At 40.6% G+C, this 19,484-nt stretch overlaps 1 protein-coding gene and 1 non-coding gene across 3 annotated transcripts in view; one reads left to right on the top strand and one right to left on the bottom strand.

The window, feature by feature from the left end:
• The first annotated feature begins 8,557 nt into the window (after positions 1–8,557).
• Positions 8,558–8,639, top strand: trnas-gcu. Its single transcript has one exon. It is a non-coding gene; the product is annotated as a tRNA-Ser (tRNA).
• A 1,669-nt stretch (positions 8,640–10,308) lies between these two features.
• tsc22d3 (TSC22 domain family, member 3) overlaps positions 10,309–19,484 on the bottom strand; it is a 136,689-nt gene continuing 127,513 nt past the window's right edge. Inside the window, exons 3-5 of one of the 2 annotated variants that reach the window (XM_034182286.1) lie at positions 14,327–14,558; positions 13,600–13,651; positions 10,309–11,894 (exon numbers count right to left, since the gene is read on the bottom strand). In XM_034182286.1, coding sequence (XP_034038177.1) covers positions 11,628–11,894; positions 13,600–13,651; positions 14,327–14,451 — 444 coding nt within the window. In that variant the 5' untranslated portion in view covers positions 14,452–14,558 and the 3' untranslated portion in view covers positions 10,309–11,627. The remainder of the gene's footprint in view (positions 11,895–13,599; positions 13,652–14,326; positions 14,559–19,484) is intronic. The other variant, XM_034182287.1, reaches the window with a different exon arrangement.

Below are 19,484 nucleotides of genomic sequence, written 5' to 3'. Positions count from 1 at the left end.
CTTGGTGTTTTGTATTTCCTTAAATTGTCCATTTACATGAAACCACAAAGCCAAGTTTCACATTTCAGAATTGTTTTAAGATGAGTCTGCAGACATTTTGGTCCAAACTGTTACAAAGGTAGTTTGGAAGTGAACATTTTCTTCATGGTGTTGTTAGTGTTGTGAAAGTGTAGTGACACGGACCCACAACAGGGGGCGTAAATGAACGGACAATGAAAGAGTCAAATATGAACACTTTACTGTTGTGAATGAGCACAACACAGAGGAATGTGAAATTTTACAGACAGTCAATCACAAGGGTGACGTGTGGGCAGGCTCGAGGATAGAAGACATCTGTCCTGAGATGAACCGGAACCACACGATTTCCTCCGCCACCGAACCCGGAGAATACTGGAGCCGCCAAGTCCCAAGTCCCCAGGTGGCCACCGTCTTCGAAGGTCGAATCTGGTACTGCTGGCAGGGAGCAGAGACAGTAAGATATGGGTGTGTGCACACCCAGTAACAACAACGGTGGGAATTCCACCTCCACCTCTAACACACACTCGTGCAGCTCCTGTCTACCCACTTATCTGGTAGAGGTGTGAAGCGAAGCCGTCACTGATCACACCAAACGCCGGTCTCACAGATAAGGAACACCACAGGAAAGCGGCTGCAAAAAAGAGTTCAGACTGACACACAGTTTACTTTACGGCTGAGAATAGTACCTGAACGGTTCGACGATATCTCGGCAATGAGGTGGAGATGACGTCCGGGTTTTATGGAGTGAGATGATGAAGCATGAATGAGTGACAGCTGTCAAGAGATACTGAGTGACAGCTGTCACCCCCGGCTGTGTCCGTGGCGGCAGCGCCCTCTCGTGCCTGAAGCCTGCACTTCAGGCAGGGCGCCCTCTGGTGGTGGGCCAGCAGTACCTCCTCTTCTGGCGGCCCACACAACAGTTAGATGATGCAACATCTCCTCCTGAACCCTGTACATGCCACATGTCACAGTGGAAGGCTGCAGAGCTTTGAGCTGTGTGTAGCTGTACCATGAAACAAGGAGTAACTATTAATCTGAAACCACTGACCTCTGACCTTTTGGTTGTTATAAATAAGAAATCCTCAAGCGATCACGTTCCATAAGTAACTTTGATCAGAATAAAAACAACAGATTGATACAGATTGCAGAATAGCATACAGTAGTATACAAATAATGAATGCTTTTGAATGCAGTTGTAAGAATATTTGCATGAGTTGAAATGTGTAACTGATTACCATCATCAAAACAACTTTAATAATTTTTGCAAATTTATTAAAAATAAAAAACTAAGACATCACATGTACATAAATATTCACACATTTTTCACAATAGCTTATTGATGTTTCATCCAGGATGTCTCTGTACATTGTTGCATGCATCTTTCCCTCAATCCTGACTAGTCTCCCAGTTCCTAAAACTGAAAACATCCCCACAGTATGATGCTGCCACCACCATACTTCACTGTAGGGATGGTACCTGGTTTTCTCCAAACATGATGCCTGACATTCACACCAAAGAGTTCAATATTTGTCTCATTAGACCAGACAATTTTGTTTCTCATGGTCTGAGAGTCCTTCAGATGCTTTTTGGCAAATTCCAGGCAGGCTGCCTTGTGCCTTTTACTAAAGCTGTCACACATAGCAAGAATGTGCAGGAACCAGGCCGACACGGCAAATATGGCCATAATCTGGACGCAGTCAGGAGGAAAAGAGGCGTGGTCAGCCATGTCAGAATGCATTTGGACAGTTCACCCGCCTGGCATAAATGTTTTATTATTGCTGTTAACAGCTCTCCCTGCATCCCACAATCAAGTTTTATGTCTCTTTTTTCAGGACAACCTGTTCTTTCATAATATATGTGCTTTTGTTGTGTTTTATAAGTGTAATAAAGGTTTACAATCAGAAATAACAAAGGAAAAAGTAAAGCGGAAAATAATTTTCCACACACATTTTTTCAAAACACGCAGCAAACTATAATAAATAACTGTTTTGACACTTTATAAAGGTAATTTGAGGTCTTGTGTGAAAGACTGTACAACAAAAAAGTTCAAACAAACACAAATGCACATTTTGAACAATATATACAAAATGGTCAATGCGTTTTGTTTGTCTTCAACTCAAAGCAATTTCTGTCTGCTATTATGCAAAGGTTACATCGCAAATTTTTATTTCTAGTGTTTTGGAGTCTTCTGTCTGACTCTGCATGCAGCTTTCATTTCACACTTTGGTTCCTTACATTCTGAGGAGCGGCCCCTCTCGCTCACCTCATTGATATGGTAAACAGTGCTTTACGCCAGAGGGAGAGAGACATAGAGTAATCCAGTAACATTCAAATGCAAACTAGTGGAGCAATGCTGATAGTTACACACTCTTTGTTTGAGCATGTGAGATTGTCATGCGAGACTCTCCGTCTGCTCCGTCTGCTTTCACTTTTGCTGTGTGTAACGGCGCAGGGCGCACTGGAGGAGTTAGGGGGCTATTCAAACGGGCAAACTAGTAAGATATCACTCCTGAAAACAATCTTTGGTTTATCACGTGAGGTAAATCTGCCCTACGATTGGATTTTGGAAAACCATGTGACGGTGAACCAATTCTGATTGGACACTCAAATTCCGCACGTCATCACACAGCTTCTATGAGGAGTACAAAGATGGCTGATGGTGGATCGAAAGCCCGGGGAGTTAACTTTTCAGCAAAAAAAAAAAAAAGCAAGTTTCCATCTCATATGATTAAAAAGTGATTTATAAATTAGTAAAGCTTGGTCCCAGCCGTCGTATACGACGGCGTCGGCCCCAGAGGATTAAAAACATTATAGAAACTTTGCATAATTTATTACCACCCATGAAAAATGTCAGCTAACATAAACTCCACCCAATCTAGAGCCTGTGGATCCCCACAGGCAACGTGCTAGTAGGGTTTAATTGGGACTGACTCACTTTTGGAGCCAAACTCAAGTGGCCATTCAAGGAAATGCACATATTGGCAGTTCAACATTGACTTCATTTTTTGGCTTTTCAGAAGTGTTTCCTTCTTCTTCTTCCTTCCTTGACATCCACATCAAAGCGGTTATTTTACACCATTACGTGATGGTAAGAGTGGTGTGAGGGAACATATTAATGATCATATGCCATAATGTAAGGTGCTGTCACTTACATTAAAGTAATGATGCCATGTAACTGCTTATGAATGATGTAACCAGCTGCCATTAATAACTGACTGCTCCTTGATCTGCTTTTCTTAGAAAGTGTTGTGGTTCCTTGCTCACATTGCAGGAAAGGTGTTCAGCAGTGCACACATAAAGTACATGATATTGATTCCTGTCTGTACTCTGCCGTCACAGTGGACACACAAGTTGCACACGTCTGCAATAAAAACAGTCCTCCTGCATAAAGTCTTCTCTGACCGTAATGCCCTAATTTCCTTTAGAACCAGTTTATCTTCTTTTCATTGCAAGTGATCCAGCACAAATTCTTGGCTCTTTGTTTGCAAGCAAGCTCCAATCAAAAGTTTTAATCTGCACCTTGGGCTCTTCCCACACTTTGAACATTACGTGTTTGTTGTGGTAAGTGATGTAGAAATAAATGTTGGCAAATGTTTGTTTCAGTTATTTGGGTTTTTTGTTCAGCCAAAAACAATAATTCGACACTTCAGTAATTTACTTTTAACATTATTTGATAGGGGTACAAGTACAGGTGAGTACCAGTAAATCTATTTGGGGCCATGATGACGCATGGTACCATAGTTTCAACAGTAAAAAAGACTTGAGTTTCTGTCAGCCTGGTCAATATTTTCCAGGCAGTTTGAGTTTGAGACAGAGATATATCAATGTTCAGTCATCATTTTCCAAATTCCAAATGAGTGTTTTTTCTTTATCAATGCTGATGAAGTAAGAACTGATTATCTCTCTGACTCATTACAGCACAGTGTAGTCACTCATGCTCTTCTCACTCGCGCTAGGTAGATTTAAAGTGAAAATCAATATGTGCAAACCATTGCCACTCTTTAGGCCAAGTGTTCTTCCACAGATGGCTGTGGAGACCACAAGGCTATAGGTTTGAAGTCGGAGTGTCCTTCTCTAAAACTGATTGCCAACCAAGGTAACAGGCTCAGTCTGCTCACCAAGTTACACAGCTGGGAAGTCGTCATGCCGCACAGCAGTCTCTGTGAAAACAGGAGAACCACGTAAAGGTGCTGCTGTGGACACAGTTGTACAGGAGAGGCCATATGGAAGGACCTCCTGTCCAGCAAGCCAGACCAAGGAACAGTGAGGATCACCACCTATAACTACAGAGAACAAATAAAAAAAAGACAAGAGCAATCTGAGATTTTTGATATCCGCCAAGGGTTGACAAGGACTCAAAATAACAAATACATGATTCACATCGTGACCCGGACATCAGCTGGATCTGGATTCCACAACACAATGCAATAATTGCATACTGATCCAGAATGGTCCAACTGATCAAGATGTTGCAATCTGATATTTAATTCACAAACTAAAACAAAATAGTGTCTTCCCAATCTTGGTTTTACATTGTGATGTTGTATCCGTGAAGTAGTTGTGACGTAATCCTTAAAAGGCTACGAAGTGAGATCCTGATCCAGAATCCGGATTAAGATCCAGATCACCTCCAAAATTCAGTGGAATCTTCCGTGCCCTAATATATATATGCGGTGCAAATTTGGTGAGAATCCGTGAAGTAGTTTTGACGTAATCCTGAAAAACCTATATTAAGTGAACTCTTGATCCAGAATCCGGATCTGGAACATCTATCTGTGGTGAAAATTTCATCAAAATTTGTGCAGTAGTTTTGATGTAATCCTGCTAACAGGCCGACAAATAAATAAACACAGATGATTTTATTACGTCCTTGGTGGACGTAAAAAGTCCAGCGGAAGAGAAAATCTACAGCAAACACTGAGCTGGCTAATAGACAAATATGTCCTCAGATGTTGTATTCCTAATTTTCTTCCAGTTGAGACTGAAGATTTAATGTGTATATCGGTTTCAAAATCATAAAACACACACACATACTGATGTGAAGTGAGCATGGAACAGGGTGTTACTACAACATCCCTAAAATAGAGAAGACAGAGTGACTGCAAAAGCCAAACACTGATGTCATGCCAAAGTTCTAATTGTCTTCAGATCTTTTGTGAGCCTCCAGCATGCACACACACACACACACTGGGGCTCCACAGCCAGATGAGTTATCCACTGTTTTTGAGGGGCCACTATTGAAAACTTGCTGTAGTTGGCGTTCTCACTGCTATAAAACTACTGAGCTTGTTTGGATTGTGCTCCTGTTGGTGGAGCGTAACAGAGGACTTTTTGAAAAAAGATGTGAGATTTCAGCTGCAGTGCCAGAAGGCACACAGATAACTCAAGCGTTGATCTGATGTTTTCCTGTACTAAAGTCCAAGAGGGGGCTGTGTAACAGGTCATACAACAGGCAAACGTTTCACAATCTTAAGTTCCTCCAGACACAACCACAAAGCCTATACCTTCTTCACAGTTGTTTGTGTGTCTTGTTGGCTTCCCTCACCTGTCCACTTATTGTATGGCCACTCAGATTGCAGAACTGCCCACTCTAGCAATTGGCGCTGCCTCTGCTCACCTTCTGTTCACCACTGGGGGCAGCACCACATACAACAGCAGAAAGTGCAGCATATAGAAGCCAAGAAGAAGATGCTGGCTGCTGTTAGCATAGGGGAAACAGCATAGCACAATGTTCCCATTCTGGACTGGTATGACTGTATTAAGAAATTGTGACGTGAACATAATGTTCAAACAAGTACATTTATAAATTATACCACCTAGCACTGTCAGACAAAAGAACTTCATGCTGACCTTTGAACTTTTACAAGATGTTGGGGATTTTCTGTCTGCTGAACCCCACCCGGTAGTTTTATGTGGTGAGCAAACTCAAGGACTGACAGGAGACTGACCTTAAAACAGATGTTATATTAAAAGATGCGCACACTGATGAACAGAGTCAACTAAGACAGCGCTGGGGACTTGAAGCGGGCGTCACATGCACCGCTGCAAACAAGAGCACCGACATTAGGGCTAAGCTGCTCTTTATTCCTGCTCTTTATTATGCCCTTCATGACACAACTCCACATTAGAAAAATGTGGCAGGGGTGGGATTTGAACCGGGAACCTTCTGTACTGAAACCAAGGGCACTAACCACTTGGCCACCACCCCCTGCACCCACATACTGCATGACCAAGCAGTATGTGCAATATCAAAACTTTGTGAAGAATGTGTTTGTGTCAGCGTGATAAGCAATAACAGAAAATTCCATGGTGCCAAGGTTTGTCCCAGACAGATATGAAGCACTTGGTTTTATCAGTTTAGACTGCATGCAAATCATGACATCTGGGCATGTGTTGTGACTGTACATAAAGCAGTCAGGTCAAATCCATCTTGTGACATTAAGTGGTCATGGGCCATTCAAACAAAGAGTTTGAAGCAGGGCTTTGATCCAGAAGTTTTTCCCAACTAATTTAACATTCCCGGTTTTGGGCTCCAGCCCCAAATTGATGTTCCTGAATTGCCTAGAACAATATATATGTGTATATATATATATATAAAAATTCCTGAACCGGTTAATAAAATTCCATGTCAGCTGCAGGACACTGAAAACACTGTATGTGATGCTGGAACGCTCCCACGAAAAATGGAGAAGACATTACAGTTTTGTTACAATACAGTTTTCTGTTACATTTTTGAAAAAGTCCCTCATTTCAACGCTCCAAATCCCAAATTAAAAAAAAAAAAACTAAGCATAATAATAATGCCAATAAACTTAGTGTTTCTAAGGAAGTCTCTCAATGTTTGTCTGCTCCTTGTGTGTTTCTCAGTGTGAAACACAGGATGCCAGCACTTTGTCCCGCCAACAGCAATCAAAATAAGTGAAGAACAGGAAATGAACCTGACCAAGTCATTGTAAACAGAAACCTTTTCAAGAATGAAGAAAATATTCGTATAAAGACGGTAATCGGTTAACAGTATTAACCGGTTACCATCATTTTAAAATAACGATCCTGTTCCAGAACATAAAAAAATATCTAAAGTTTCTGGGTTTGTTTTTGTTCCTAAAAAAATACCATCAGTTTCTGGATTTTGTTTTCATTCCCTGAACTAATTCAAAGCCTTGCTTTCAAGACATGGAAATATCAGAGGAACTAGCTTACTATATTTTACGGATTGTAAGACTCAGTTTGTTAACTTGTTTGGGAGTTCATGTGACTTGTACTGTTGTGCGACTTAGATACAACAAAATAATAACAATAATAATAATAATCATGCGTTTGTTATTAATGAATATTAATGAATAATAACCATTGATATATAGCTTCCCAGAAATCAACAGACAAAACAAACTCCAATAATAAAAATACACTAACAGTGCACAAATATCCTAAATTAAAGAGCTGTTATAAAAAAAAAAAACTAAACCAAATCGACTCTTTTTTTTTTTTTTTGTAATATTTCCACCTCTGTGGATCAGAAATCCATGACCATCTGATGTTTTCTGTTGTTCATCTGCATCAAACAGCATGTGATATCTTGTCCATCGCAGGTTTATCTGTCCTTCTTGATTGTTTCTGGAATTTAAAAGTCACCCCAGGGAAATGCTGTGGTGTTCGCATACAGGAAAAAGTGTCATTTAGTCTGTGATTTAGTCCGGAAAATAGGCTAACTTTAAATCAAGTCATTGACCAGGTTATAGCAAATTTATGTCAGTTCAGTCATGTAGTTCTGTTTGTTACTTTCAAACTGATTTGATTTGATCTGATTCAATTTGATTATCTTATTTTTATCGGATCATTATCTTATCTTGATTCTTATTCTTTTCGGTTTTTACACCACTAATAATGGGGCATGTTGTGTGTTGCAAGCATTTAGTTCGCCAGGTTTATCCAGACTTCAGGTCACCACTTTATCACCCCTAGAAGGACTTAGAAGGACTGACTTTACATTGTGCAAAAGGTCCACTATCTGTCTGTCCCTCTTTTGTTTGCAAACAAATGTCGTCTCGGGTCACAGGGTGCTCAGCACGCCCAAATCAATGCAGAAAAACTGCAGAACATTTGATTGTTTTGACACAAAATGCCAAGACATGGCTGTTGTCCGAGAAAAACAAGCACCAGGGAACACGCAATGTTTACCCAGTTGTTATTTGATATGCTCCAGTTCTGAGTTTTCCAAAGGCCTGAGCGTTTTTTTTTTTTTTTTTTTCTCTCAGCGAAACATGGATCTGAGCCCAGTCTGCACACCAGGGAAGCTGCAACTTAACCACACAGGCTGACGGACTGCCAGTCCGTCTGATGGGAAATGCTGTTCAGAACAAACTGTTAACATTTCTCTCTCTCTCTCTCTTGCAGATTTAATTCTGCTGGAAAACTGCTTATTACTTCCCTGTCATCAGTGACCTCCCGGTTTTGGATTCTTGCCCTGAGCGCTTTGAACTTAAATCGAAGAAACACCTTTGCTATGTGGAATTTTATGTATTACTTGCTGAATAATTGTGACGAGGTGGTTGAGTGGTTAAGGTGATGGACTGCTAATCCATTGTGCTCTGCATGCGTGGGTTTGAATCCCATCCTTGTTGGCAGTTCATTTTGCAGAGGTGGTGGTTAATGCGCTTGGTTTCAGTGCAGAAGGCTCTGGGTTCAAATCCCACCCATGCCACATTTCTCCATGTAATATGGAGTGCATCACGATGCCCTTAAGTCACCGTTTGCAAGTGCTGCCATGGCTGATCAAGGCATTTTGTGATTCAGCAGTTTCAGATTCATTGAACACGAGTCTTAGATCAGTCTGTGTTCTGTTTTCATAACCTCCCTGCTTATGGACCTAACATCCAGTGCTGTCTGCTGACTCATCAGCAGTGACACAGTAGACCTCTGAAAAGGTGATTTACACTCTGCTTCACTTCAAATATGCACCGTCTGTTTCTGATGAATAGTACATGGGATATGCTTTGTACCTGCCAGTCCACATGAACACGTTTTTTTTTTTTTTTTTTTTTTTGTCATTTTGCTCCTGCTAATGTGTACTGTATAGTTTGTTAGCAGGAAGAGTGAGGGGTTGGAAAGCCTCCTCCCCTTTTTTAAGGTAAAAGTCCACCTTTGAAGACATCATTAGAATGTAATAATGAGGATGAATGTATTTTTAACAACACAGTTCATCAATGTCATCTAATTGCTGCTACTCTTTAATGTTCTTGTTTTACTATTACAGTTCTGCACTATGAAGTATTCATTCACTCATCCATCCATTTTCTATACCGGTTTACTCCATTTAAGGGTCACAAGGGGCTGGAGCCCATCCCAGCAGTCACAGGACATGAGACAGAGTAGACCCTGGACAGGGCACCAGTGGATCGCAGGGCCACGTACAGACGGACAAACACATTCACACACGCACACCTATGGTCAAATTAGAGTCAGCAAATCACTTAGCCTGCATTTCTTTGGATGTAGAAGGAAGCTGGAACAAGCCCATGACTGACAGGTGCCCAGAGAGGCCCCTAATAATAATACTGACAAAATATCGGGAGTGGCCCAGTGAGATTTCGTTTCATGGGGCCCAAAATCCCTGGCAGCACCCCTGTGCAATTGTGAGAAGTATGCCCTATATCCGTACTGAGGCCCGTAGCTCATATCTGGATTCTGCACAGATGAGCAGCTGAGAGGCTATGACTCCCCCTGGACAGGATGTCAGTCCAATGTGGGTTGCTTCCCCAGCTAAGACCGGTACCCATTTACCGTTGGGTTAATTGAGCCAATGTAGATTAAATGCCCACGCAGGTAGCATAAGTAAATTTCAAAACCTGGTCTACATATTTGCAGGCCAGTTCCTCACCCACTCAGCTTCCTGCTCTACAGTAGCAATACCAAGTGTATTAATACAAGTGTCATAGCTAGGAAAATCAAAGTACTGCATCAGCAGATACTCAAATATTAAATGGCTGACCAAAAGTCGGGGGGGGGGGGGGGGGGGGGGGGGGGGCTTTTGAGTGTTCAAAACACCATTTTTAACCCACAGCATTATGTGAACCATCCACGTATTTCATCACCATTTACATAGATTGTCATGGCAGGTGACTCCTCCATTAAAGTCTGATTCTGCTTGAGGTTTCTTCCTGTTGAAAGCACTTTCCACCATCACCGTGCAGTTCTCAAAATAAATGCTTTGTCGCAATATAAGCACCACTTAAATTGATGCATGTTGCATGGGTCAAACAAACTCCGGGTCTGTAAGTATGCAACAAGTGACACGGTGCCAGTGATAGTTTAATGTAAACAAGATTTATTGCGAATGTGCAGTTGTATCCACACACAATAACGAAAAACTTCTGACAGATACAGTACAGCAACAACACCATTATCTTTACAAAATTAAAAACAACAAAAAAGTAGTCAGCAATAGCACACCAACAAACTTTTCCCTGTGAATATTTACACACGGTCCTGGTTTACTGGCTTCTGCTGCTGTGATAGCTACAAGACACTAACAGAGCTCAGTGCAGAAATGTGTTCCTGTCTTACTACACACAGGCACTGGTGTCATGCCGTTGTTTTCAAAATGAATTATCAGTCCAGATTCTGTACAATGGTGCTCAAAATCAGGAGTGCGTCTGCTTGCTCTGGATGTTTCTATGTTATATACTGTACATTGTTGCCATCCTATAAAGCAAACAGTCGGGGGCAGATATGCCTGTACTCACGATTTAAAAAATAAAATCTTACAAATCCACTTTAAAATGCTCCTATTTTTACATCAGCTCATTTTGTTCAAATCAGCAAAAAAGAAAAACAGAAGACAAAACAGGATAAAAATCCCTCACATGCAGTATTTAGCCCCAACTGCAGACAGTACAAGACATTTTTATGAATCATACAGTATAGTGATTAGTTTGGGGCAGCAGACCCTCAGCTTTACTGCATTAACCTCCACCTCTACTGCTTTAGCTTATCCTGTTGAGTATTCATCATATGCTTGAATGTACAAAATTGCATGAGCAGGTACAGAAAGTGTCATTATGTGGCTGGCAACCTGTGAAACTTGTACTTTCAGCTCGGACAAGTCCACAAGCCGGGGCTCTTCCTCATGAGACACGGAGGACCATCTCATTGGGTTTCACCTGCGTGAACAGAGGGAAAAACCTCCTCCATGTTCCAACCTATCACCTGCAGGACCAGCCCAATCAACACCTCCTCACCTGCTCTCTGGAGCAAAGGCTGTTTCAGAAGGGTCCAGCTAGGCAGGGAAAGCTTCCCCACTCTGTCTGAAAGCAAGCACTCGTCCGCGTATAGTCAGCCCTCCCTCTTAGCGCTGTTGTCTACAACAAGAGACTACGACAAACACTTGGATGGCATCATAGGCCGGGCCTGAGGCTGCACCGGACAGAGCGTCTTAAGTTCTGTGCTAATCAGATTTAACAGTTCTTTCGTGTCTCAATCATTTCTGCCCCAATGCATCTCCTTTGCGGTCTCAAAGGAGTCTCGGCAGCGACGATTTTAGAACACTGGTTAAAATGGAGGTCCATTTCCGTGACACGGCAGTGGCTCTGCCCGCCCCAAGACAGAGCCACTTATACAGCAGAGCCAGTGCTGAGGTTGCAGGCCTGCTGCTGGTGGTGCTCGTGGGACAGCTGGTCTGACTGATTGTCCAGAGGCAGCAGCACGTTTGTCGGGATACGCGACTGGAACTTCTCCAGCTGCTCTGGACTGGCCAGGTTCTTCAGGAGGTAGTTCTCACGCTCCAGCTGGTTGTTCTTCTCTGCCAGCTCTTTGATCTGCTCCTTGAGGATCTCCACCTCCTCACGGACCGCATACATCAGGTGGTTTTTGACAAGGTCCTGCAACAAACAAAGGAGGAGAGGAATTAGGAGTGTTTGATACTCAGTTTTGTACTGGAATAGTTCTCATAACAAGCAGACTTAGGCTTTGTAAAGAAAAAGGAAAGTAAAAGACAAGCCACATCTGCTCCTTATTTCCACCATGTATACAATAACATCATTCCCTGCAATAAGCGCAGACAAGTCCCGCAGGTAGTAAACAGGTTTATGAGGTATTGCCCAAGCAAAACAAAGTTGCTGTTTGTACTGATTTGGTGCATTAAATGTTAACCAAATTTTAAACACATTATTACGTCCTTGGCGGACATATAATCAATGGCATTTACTTATTTGTCTGTCTGTTAGCAGGATTACGTCAAAACTACTCCACGGATTTTGATTAAACTTTCACCACAGATAGATTTTAGGCCATGGATGACGCCATTAAATTTTGGACGTGATCCGGATTCTGGATCAAGATTTCAGTTTATATAGGCTTTTAAGAATTATGTCACAGTTACTTCACAGATTCACACCAAATTTGCACCACAGATAGATATTAGGGCATGGAAGACTCCACTGAATTTTGGAGGTGATCCATATTTGGATTCTGGATCAGGATTTCAATTTGTACATTTCACTTTGATTTTGAGGATTATGTCAAAACTACTTAACAGATTTTCCCCAAATTTTCACCACACATTGGCATTAAGCCTTGGAACATTCCAATAAATCTTGGAGGTGATCTGGATCCGGATCCAGATTCTGGATCAGGAATTCACTTTGTAGACTTAAGGATTACGTCAAAACTACTTCAGATACAACATCATGATGTAAAACCAAGATCAGGAGGATGCCTCTTTTTTTCAGTTAGTGAATTAAATATCACATTGCAACATCTTGATCAGACCATTCTGGATCAGTATGCAGTCACTGCATTGTGTTGTGGAATACAGATTCAGGTAAAGTCTGGGACACGATGTGAATCACATATCTGTTATTTTGAGTCCTTGTCAACCCTTGGCAGATGTCAGAAATCTCGGATTACTCTTGTTCTTATTAATTTGGAGAAATATAATATGATGGCATTCACTGTTTTTTTTAATTATTGTGTTCAACTGAAGGGAATGAATTGACTTATCTGATCATTCACTGATTGCATTTTACAGATGTACATGCTTAGGTGTTTCCAAAGCCAGTTTTTCAATTCAATTTATTTTCATTTATATAGTGCCAAATCACAACAAAGTTGACTCAAGGCGCTTCACACAAGTAAGGTCTAACATTACCAACACCTAGAATGAACCCCAGTGAATACAATTTACACATTAACAAACTTTGTCATCTTCGTTTACTTATTATAAGTCATTTGTTGATGGAAAATGCCAATCTTTGACAGGACAAGCCTCCATAAACAGGAAACTTTGCTTAAACTGATGTTGACATGAATATATTTGACAGTTACATTTTACATAAGTCTTGGGGAGGGGGGGCATATTGGAATATTTTACCTTCAGGTAATGAAAACTTCTGACTACATTTTTACAACATGAGCTTTGTGAAACTTGTTGCTGCCCTGCTGCTGTCACTGTAAACACTTTGCTGTGCAGCATCAGCTCACTGCTTATTCTGTAAAATCACAAATTTGGAATTTGCTTCCAAACTCTTGCACATGTGTTGTAGCATGCATCCCCATCATTGTGTGGTGTCTGTTATCTCAACTTACCATGGCCTGTTCAATCTTGTTGTCAATAGCCACTACGCTAGCACCAGAGGCACTGCAAGACAGATCAAGAGCATACATTTACTTTTCAGGGACTGGACTATAAAGCAGACAAAACAAATAACATGTTTGTCAGCTCATCTGTAAACAACATCATGACGACATTTCCTGAATCCATTGAAAGAACACACCTCACCACAACACTGCAAGGACAAGCCGATCTACTCCTGCTGTCATTATCTATTAATCTCGCCAGTCATTTATCAATGCTAAACATTCACTGATACATATTTTTGGACTATTCCTCTTAAAAAAATAACTTGCAATAAATAAAATTGAATTTGACCACAGAAGGTGCCAAATCATGATTAACCTTTTTTTTTAACTTGTTAAAAAAAAAAAAAAAAAAAATTGTGTGCAAGTGTTAGGCGCAAACACAGTGAACTCCAAAGTGTGCAAAGCAGAACAATTTTGAGACATAAATGTCTCTTTACAGTTTTAAATCATCCTACTAAATATATAGCTAAACAGGACTACAGAGGGGAAAGAATGCCATTAAAATACACAAAAGCGATATATTGGTGCTTTTATTGTGAAAAGCCGCGTGAAAACGTAGTCAGAAGCAATGAAAAAAAGGCCTGCATAATTAAAAAAAATAAATACATAAAACAGAAGGATTAAAGCATTTACATTTTACCTACATATAATAAACGTCACATTGCGAATTTACCTGTTGTCAAGTTTAACCGACACTACATCTCCTCCCAGTAAGGAGGAGAAGAAGGAGATGGAGAAGTTGTGCAGCTGGTAGACGGCCACCTCCATGGGAGTTTTAGCGAACATCTCCGTGCTCATGTTGAAGACCACGCTTGTTTGAAAGATATTTGTCGCCACGTTTGCGCCTTTGTGGTTAAAGCTAAATGAGAATATCCAGTTTCTGTTTTACTATAAACTGCCGACGCACTGTTTTCGCGCAGAGTCCGTGTGTCGCTCAGCTTTGCCACAAGAAGCAACTGTCTGCTGCTATTTCTGCCTCCGGCCTCTTTATGAGAGACTGGCCGCGTGACGTCACAACATCCGTGACAGGATCGAATGACAGCCTGGATGCGTTCAGGGCGCACAGGAAAAAGCGACACCACTTAAGTTTTCGAGGTTTTTGACATGGAATTCATTTTAAACTCGTGATACTTTTGATTTTATTTATTTACACAATAAACTACAAAATAGAATACATCTAAATAATATTGCTTACGATGACAAAATAAAGCAAGCAAATTATTTACATTGTGGGCCTCAAAAATAATTAAGTGAAGTTCAAAAAAAAAAAAACATTTGACAAACAGAAAAAAAGAAACATCAAATAGATACAGTTGTGGTTGTTTAAAAAAATACACAACATTTCTTACAAACAACTACATTCATGGCACAAAGCAATCTCAACAATTAAATCACTAATATATAAAATCAGCATGACTGTTTACCACAATTTCATTGCCATCTTTAATCTGTACTTTCAATGGGCTTTTCGCGCTTGTTTATGTTATGATTACAGCTGAGAGAAACTATTTGCAATTGCAAATTGTCAGTTTTACTGTGTGCTGGAGCCTACACTGCAGCATAAGTATAAAAGTGATTCATTAAAAATGAAAACAAGACTTGTCAAAAAGAGAGTGGCGATGCAGCACAATTTATTGCCAAACAAAATGAATGTTCATAATTACGAGCTCACTCGGAGCATGTGAATGTAACATTACACTTGCCCTGCTTCTGAACTTTTGTCCTGCACGCTTGACGCTTCTGCAATTTAGCCACAGACCGAGTTATCGCACAAAACAAGATAACATCCAGCGAAACAATTTACGCTTGATCAGTCGGCTTACAGCAGATGATCTTTAGAATAATAAAAATAAGTACATAAACAAACTGACACTGGTAATCACCCACCAGAGACGCCACACATACAGCAACTTTATGCCATTTGTTTTTGTTTTGTTTTTTGTTTTGTTTGTTTTTTTCATTTAATGTCATTGAGCATGTGATTTTAAAGTGTATATTTAACAACAAGTTGCATGATCAGTTGTCATTATGTATTTTATTTGCAGAGTGCGACTTTGCAGGGCTCAAAAGTTAAACTTTAAAAAGTACGACCAAGGAGAACATTGTGTTCCTTTGTGATTGTTATTGATAGCTGATCGGCATGCCGAAACAGAATGTTCAGCTCAATCTGCAAACCTGCTTGTTCTGCAGAGGTACTTTTCCATCCATTGTCCCTGCTCGATTTCACAACTCTATCGGCCTCTGGTGGTGGAAACGGGAAACACACCTGGCCAGTGGGTGACGAGATGTCACAGCAGGGAGTCTGTTGTTGCAGGACCCAATGTTTCAAAGGAATTTTCCGTTCTACATGCCTGACTCCATGAAGCAACTCAAGGCTTTTTTTTTTCTTTCAAGAATGTCAAACCATGGCACTTATAGGAAAAACACTGTGTTCTGCAATTTGTGAAGCAAATGACATTTTGTTAGTTTATATATATGCATATGCATGTAGGAGGGAGGCTAGTGAGGAAAACCACCAAGACTCCCTGTAAGTTTCTGTGGCTGCAATTGGAGAAACTGTGCAGGTTTTGTACTATGGATGTGAAAATGCCATGGTGATTACATAACCTCCATCATCAGTGGACAAAGCCATGTTGGGTGAACATAGTTCTGTTTGTAGACTGGATTATTCATTATCAAGAGTGTCATTGGACAGAACAGTTACTCTTGTCTGTGCAACAAAGTGCCCTTGAGCCAGACACAAACTGGTTCTCATGTGCAGGTTGATACCTCATATTGTAGCTGGTGTGTGATTAGCTTGTGTTTGGATGAATGCGTTTGCCAAATTTGTAACATGGCACCTCTCATTCTAGTGACTGGCACATGTTGTGAGTCACGGATTCTAAATTTGCTGAACATATGTGCATATATGTGGAGAAAGGATGACTCTGGCTTAGGTGGAGGAGCAAAATGTTCATTAACAAAAGAGGTGGTTAATGTCTGCATCCTAAACTGTCCTTGAACATCACACTGAACTCGAAACTGCTGTAGATTTGCTGGTCAGCACCTCGCATAAAAGTTCTAGGCATAGTACAGCAGATAACTGTATGAATCGTTCAAATTTTCAATAGGAGGCCAAGTAGTGGTCAATTGAAGAATTGCACAGGGTCAAAATTAAAAAAATGTTCCAATCATATTGAAAGTGATACCACATTATGTATCTCATGACAATGATTCCAAAAAGGTACAGTTTGGACTATCTATAACTGAATGTTCTGGAGTTATGGGGTAAAAACAGCAAGAATGGTGACAAAGGTCAGTTTCAATTTGTACAGGGGTCAAAACTTAAAGCTGCTCCAGTTTTGGTAAAATGTGGTGCAAATTATTGGTTGAACTAATAGGATTAACAAATGGAATAGTTCTGACTGTGCTGAATGTTTGGTCTCTAAAGTAAAGGTCAAGCAATGTTGACGTACATTGGATTCTATGACGTGACATACATATGTTACCCCGTAACATGATAACTAAGCATGACACATGGTGCAAACTATTCCTTTTAAAATCCTACTAACTCAACCAATAATTTGCATCATGTTTTACCATAATTGGAGCAATTTTAACTTTTGACCCTTGTACAAACTGAAAGTAACCTTTGTCGCCATGCTTGCTGTTTTACCCCACAACTCCAGAACATTCAGTCACACATAGTCCAAACTATACCGTTTTGGAATCTTTGTGATCAGGCACATAATGTGGTATAGCTTTCAATATGATTGGAACATTTTTTTTACCCCTATGCAGTTCTTCAATTGACCCCTACTTGCCCCCCTATTGAAAATTCAAAATGGCTAATGTTATTTTTCTAAAATATGTACCAAAAGGTATACACAGGCAAACTTTGGTGCTTGTAACCAGATTTGAAGGATTCCTCTGCAAATATTCTGTTATCTGCTGCACTAGCATTGGTGCGCAGATGCTGATTCTAAACCTTTTGGGATTTGATCTGGGTTGGGGTGAGCTGTGGAAAGCCTCCTGCTTCAGTGACTGATCTGGCATCAATACCATCACTGCCACTGTCTATTTTATTAGGACCAAAATCTGACTTAGTTTTTTTTTTTCTTTTTTTTTTGTCATTTATCTTTTATGGAAATCTTGGTCTGCTTTTTGTTTTGCACTGCAGATGGACACCCGGGTAGCCGGTCTGCTCTGTGTCAGCCTGATCCTGTCAGATCTCAGAAGCTAAGCAGAGCAGGATCTGGTTAGTACTTGGATGGGAGACCTCTTTGGAACACCAGCCACTGTGTGTGTTTCTCTGGGTAAAACTGGAGTTGCATCAGGAAGGCATCCGGCGTAAAATTTGTGCCAATTACCAATGCGGATCTGGCTGGATCCGCTGTGGCGACCCCTCGCCCCCCCCCCCCCCAAAAAAAAAAAAAAAAAAAAAAAACGGGAGCAGCCGAATGAACAACAACAACTGTGGACGGACACCCCACTGACTCTGTCCTGCTTGAGATTCCTTCCTATTATCAAAAAGCACTGAAGGCATTTTTTTGCTTAGCACTGTCGCCAAAGTATTTGCATATAGAGTAACGACTAGGCCTTAATCGTGTGTAGTGCCTTAAGGTGGCGTGCTGGTATTTGGCACTGTACAAATATATTGAAATGAACAGATTAAAGCTTCTGTTAAATGAAAAAATAATAACATCTGAAGTATTGCTGAATATATCTATCACATGCCATAAAACCGAGTTTATATCTTTTGGAGAAATGTTGCAGAGTTACAGATATAATAATATTCCTTTGCCCTAAACCAGAGTCCTGAGTGCCTCAGGTTTTTGTCAGTGTTGTGTAAGAAAACCATTAGAGAAGAAAGGCTGACTCCTGTTGGCCTAACAGAACTAAGCAGAAACACATTGACTGAGTATTAAAGCCCATGAATCCCGTCGTCTTACATTTGGTACTGTGGCAGTACAGCTGCCAGGTTTAATGTTGGGCCTTTGTTGCGGCTGTAAGGGACCGGTGAATTACCTCACCCCGCTCTGGTAGCCTTATTTAAAAAAAGGAGTCACACTGACTGACTTGAACCACTGGGAGCAACATTGTTGACATTTGATACTGATCACTCATCTTTAATCACAAACTTTGATTCTCATTGCTGAACTTTGCACTTTGAGGTTTTGATGTTGTTTTTGTGCCTTTATGTGGTGTTTTTGACAAAGGCAAGCGCTACCCTTGAATATAATCCTGCCTTTGATCTTTAATCTGTGATCAAGAATCATTATCAAGGAGCAGTCCTGACATTTGATTACTGATCTGACCAGCAGTCCTAATTACAGGCAGCAATTCATTGCAATATAAGGTAAAAGACAGGCTCAAGAAAAAACATAGTATAACTCCTCCCCCATCAAAGTTCAATAATAAAAGCCAAAATCCACACCTTAATCTAAATCCCCTCCACAATTTCCACTATGTATGATCAAAATCTATTCATATCCTTTTAAGATATCCTACTGAAGAACAAACAAATGAAAAGTCAGTGTTAGACTGACTAGTCTTGTCGAATGGTCTTTTTGCTCTTTTACTTTCAGTTTTCACGAGTAATTGATTTGCACTTCTCAGCCACTGTACCACGGAGCAAACATTTCAAATTCAGTGGCTGAGAGAAAATTGAAATCGAGATCTCTTTTGCAAGGGACACCTGGGCAATTACAACGTTTCCAATTCACCTAACCTGCATGTCTTTAAAGGACATGTTGCACCAAAATCATAATAATTAAGATTTATGCTGTTAGTGACCATCCAATGACCATCCGAGGGATTACATTGTGCACTTCCATGACTGGTTTCAAAGT

The sequence above is a fragment of the Thalassophryne amazonica genome, chromosome 11, assembly GCF_902500255.1.
Source record: "Thalassophryne amazonica chromosome 11, fThaAma1.1, whole genome shotgun sequence".
Classification (NCBI taxonomy): Eukaryota; Metazoa; Chordata; class Actinopteri; order Batrachoidiformes; family Batrachoididae; genus Thalassophryne; species Thalassophryne amazonica.
Note: the sequence above shows the minus strand (reverse complement) of the source record. Positions and strands in the feature narration are given on the sequence as shown.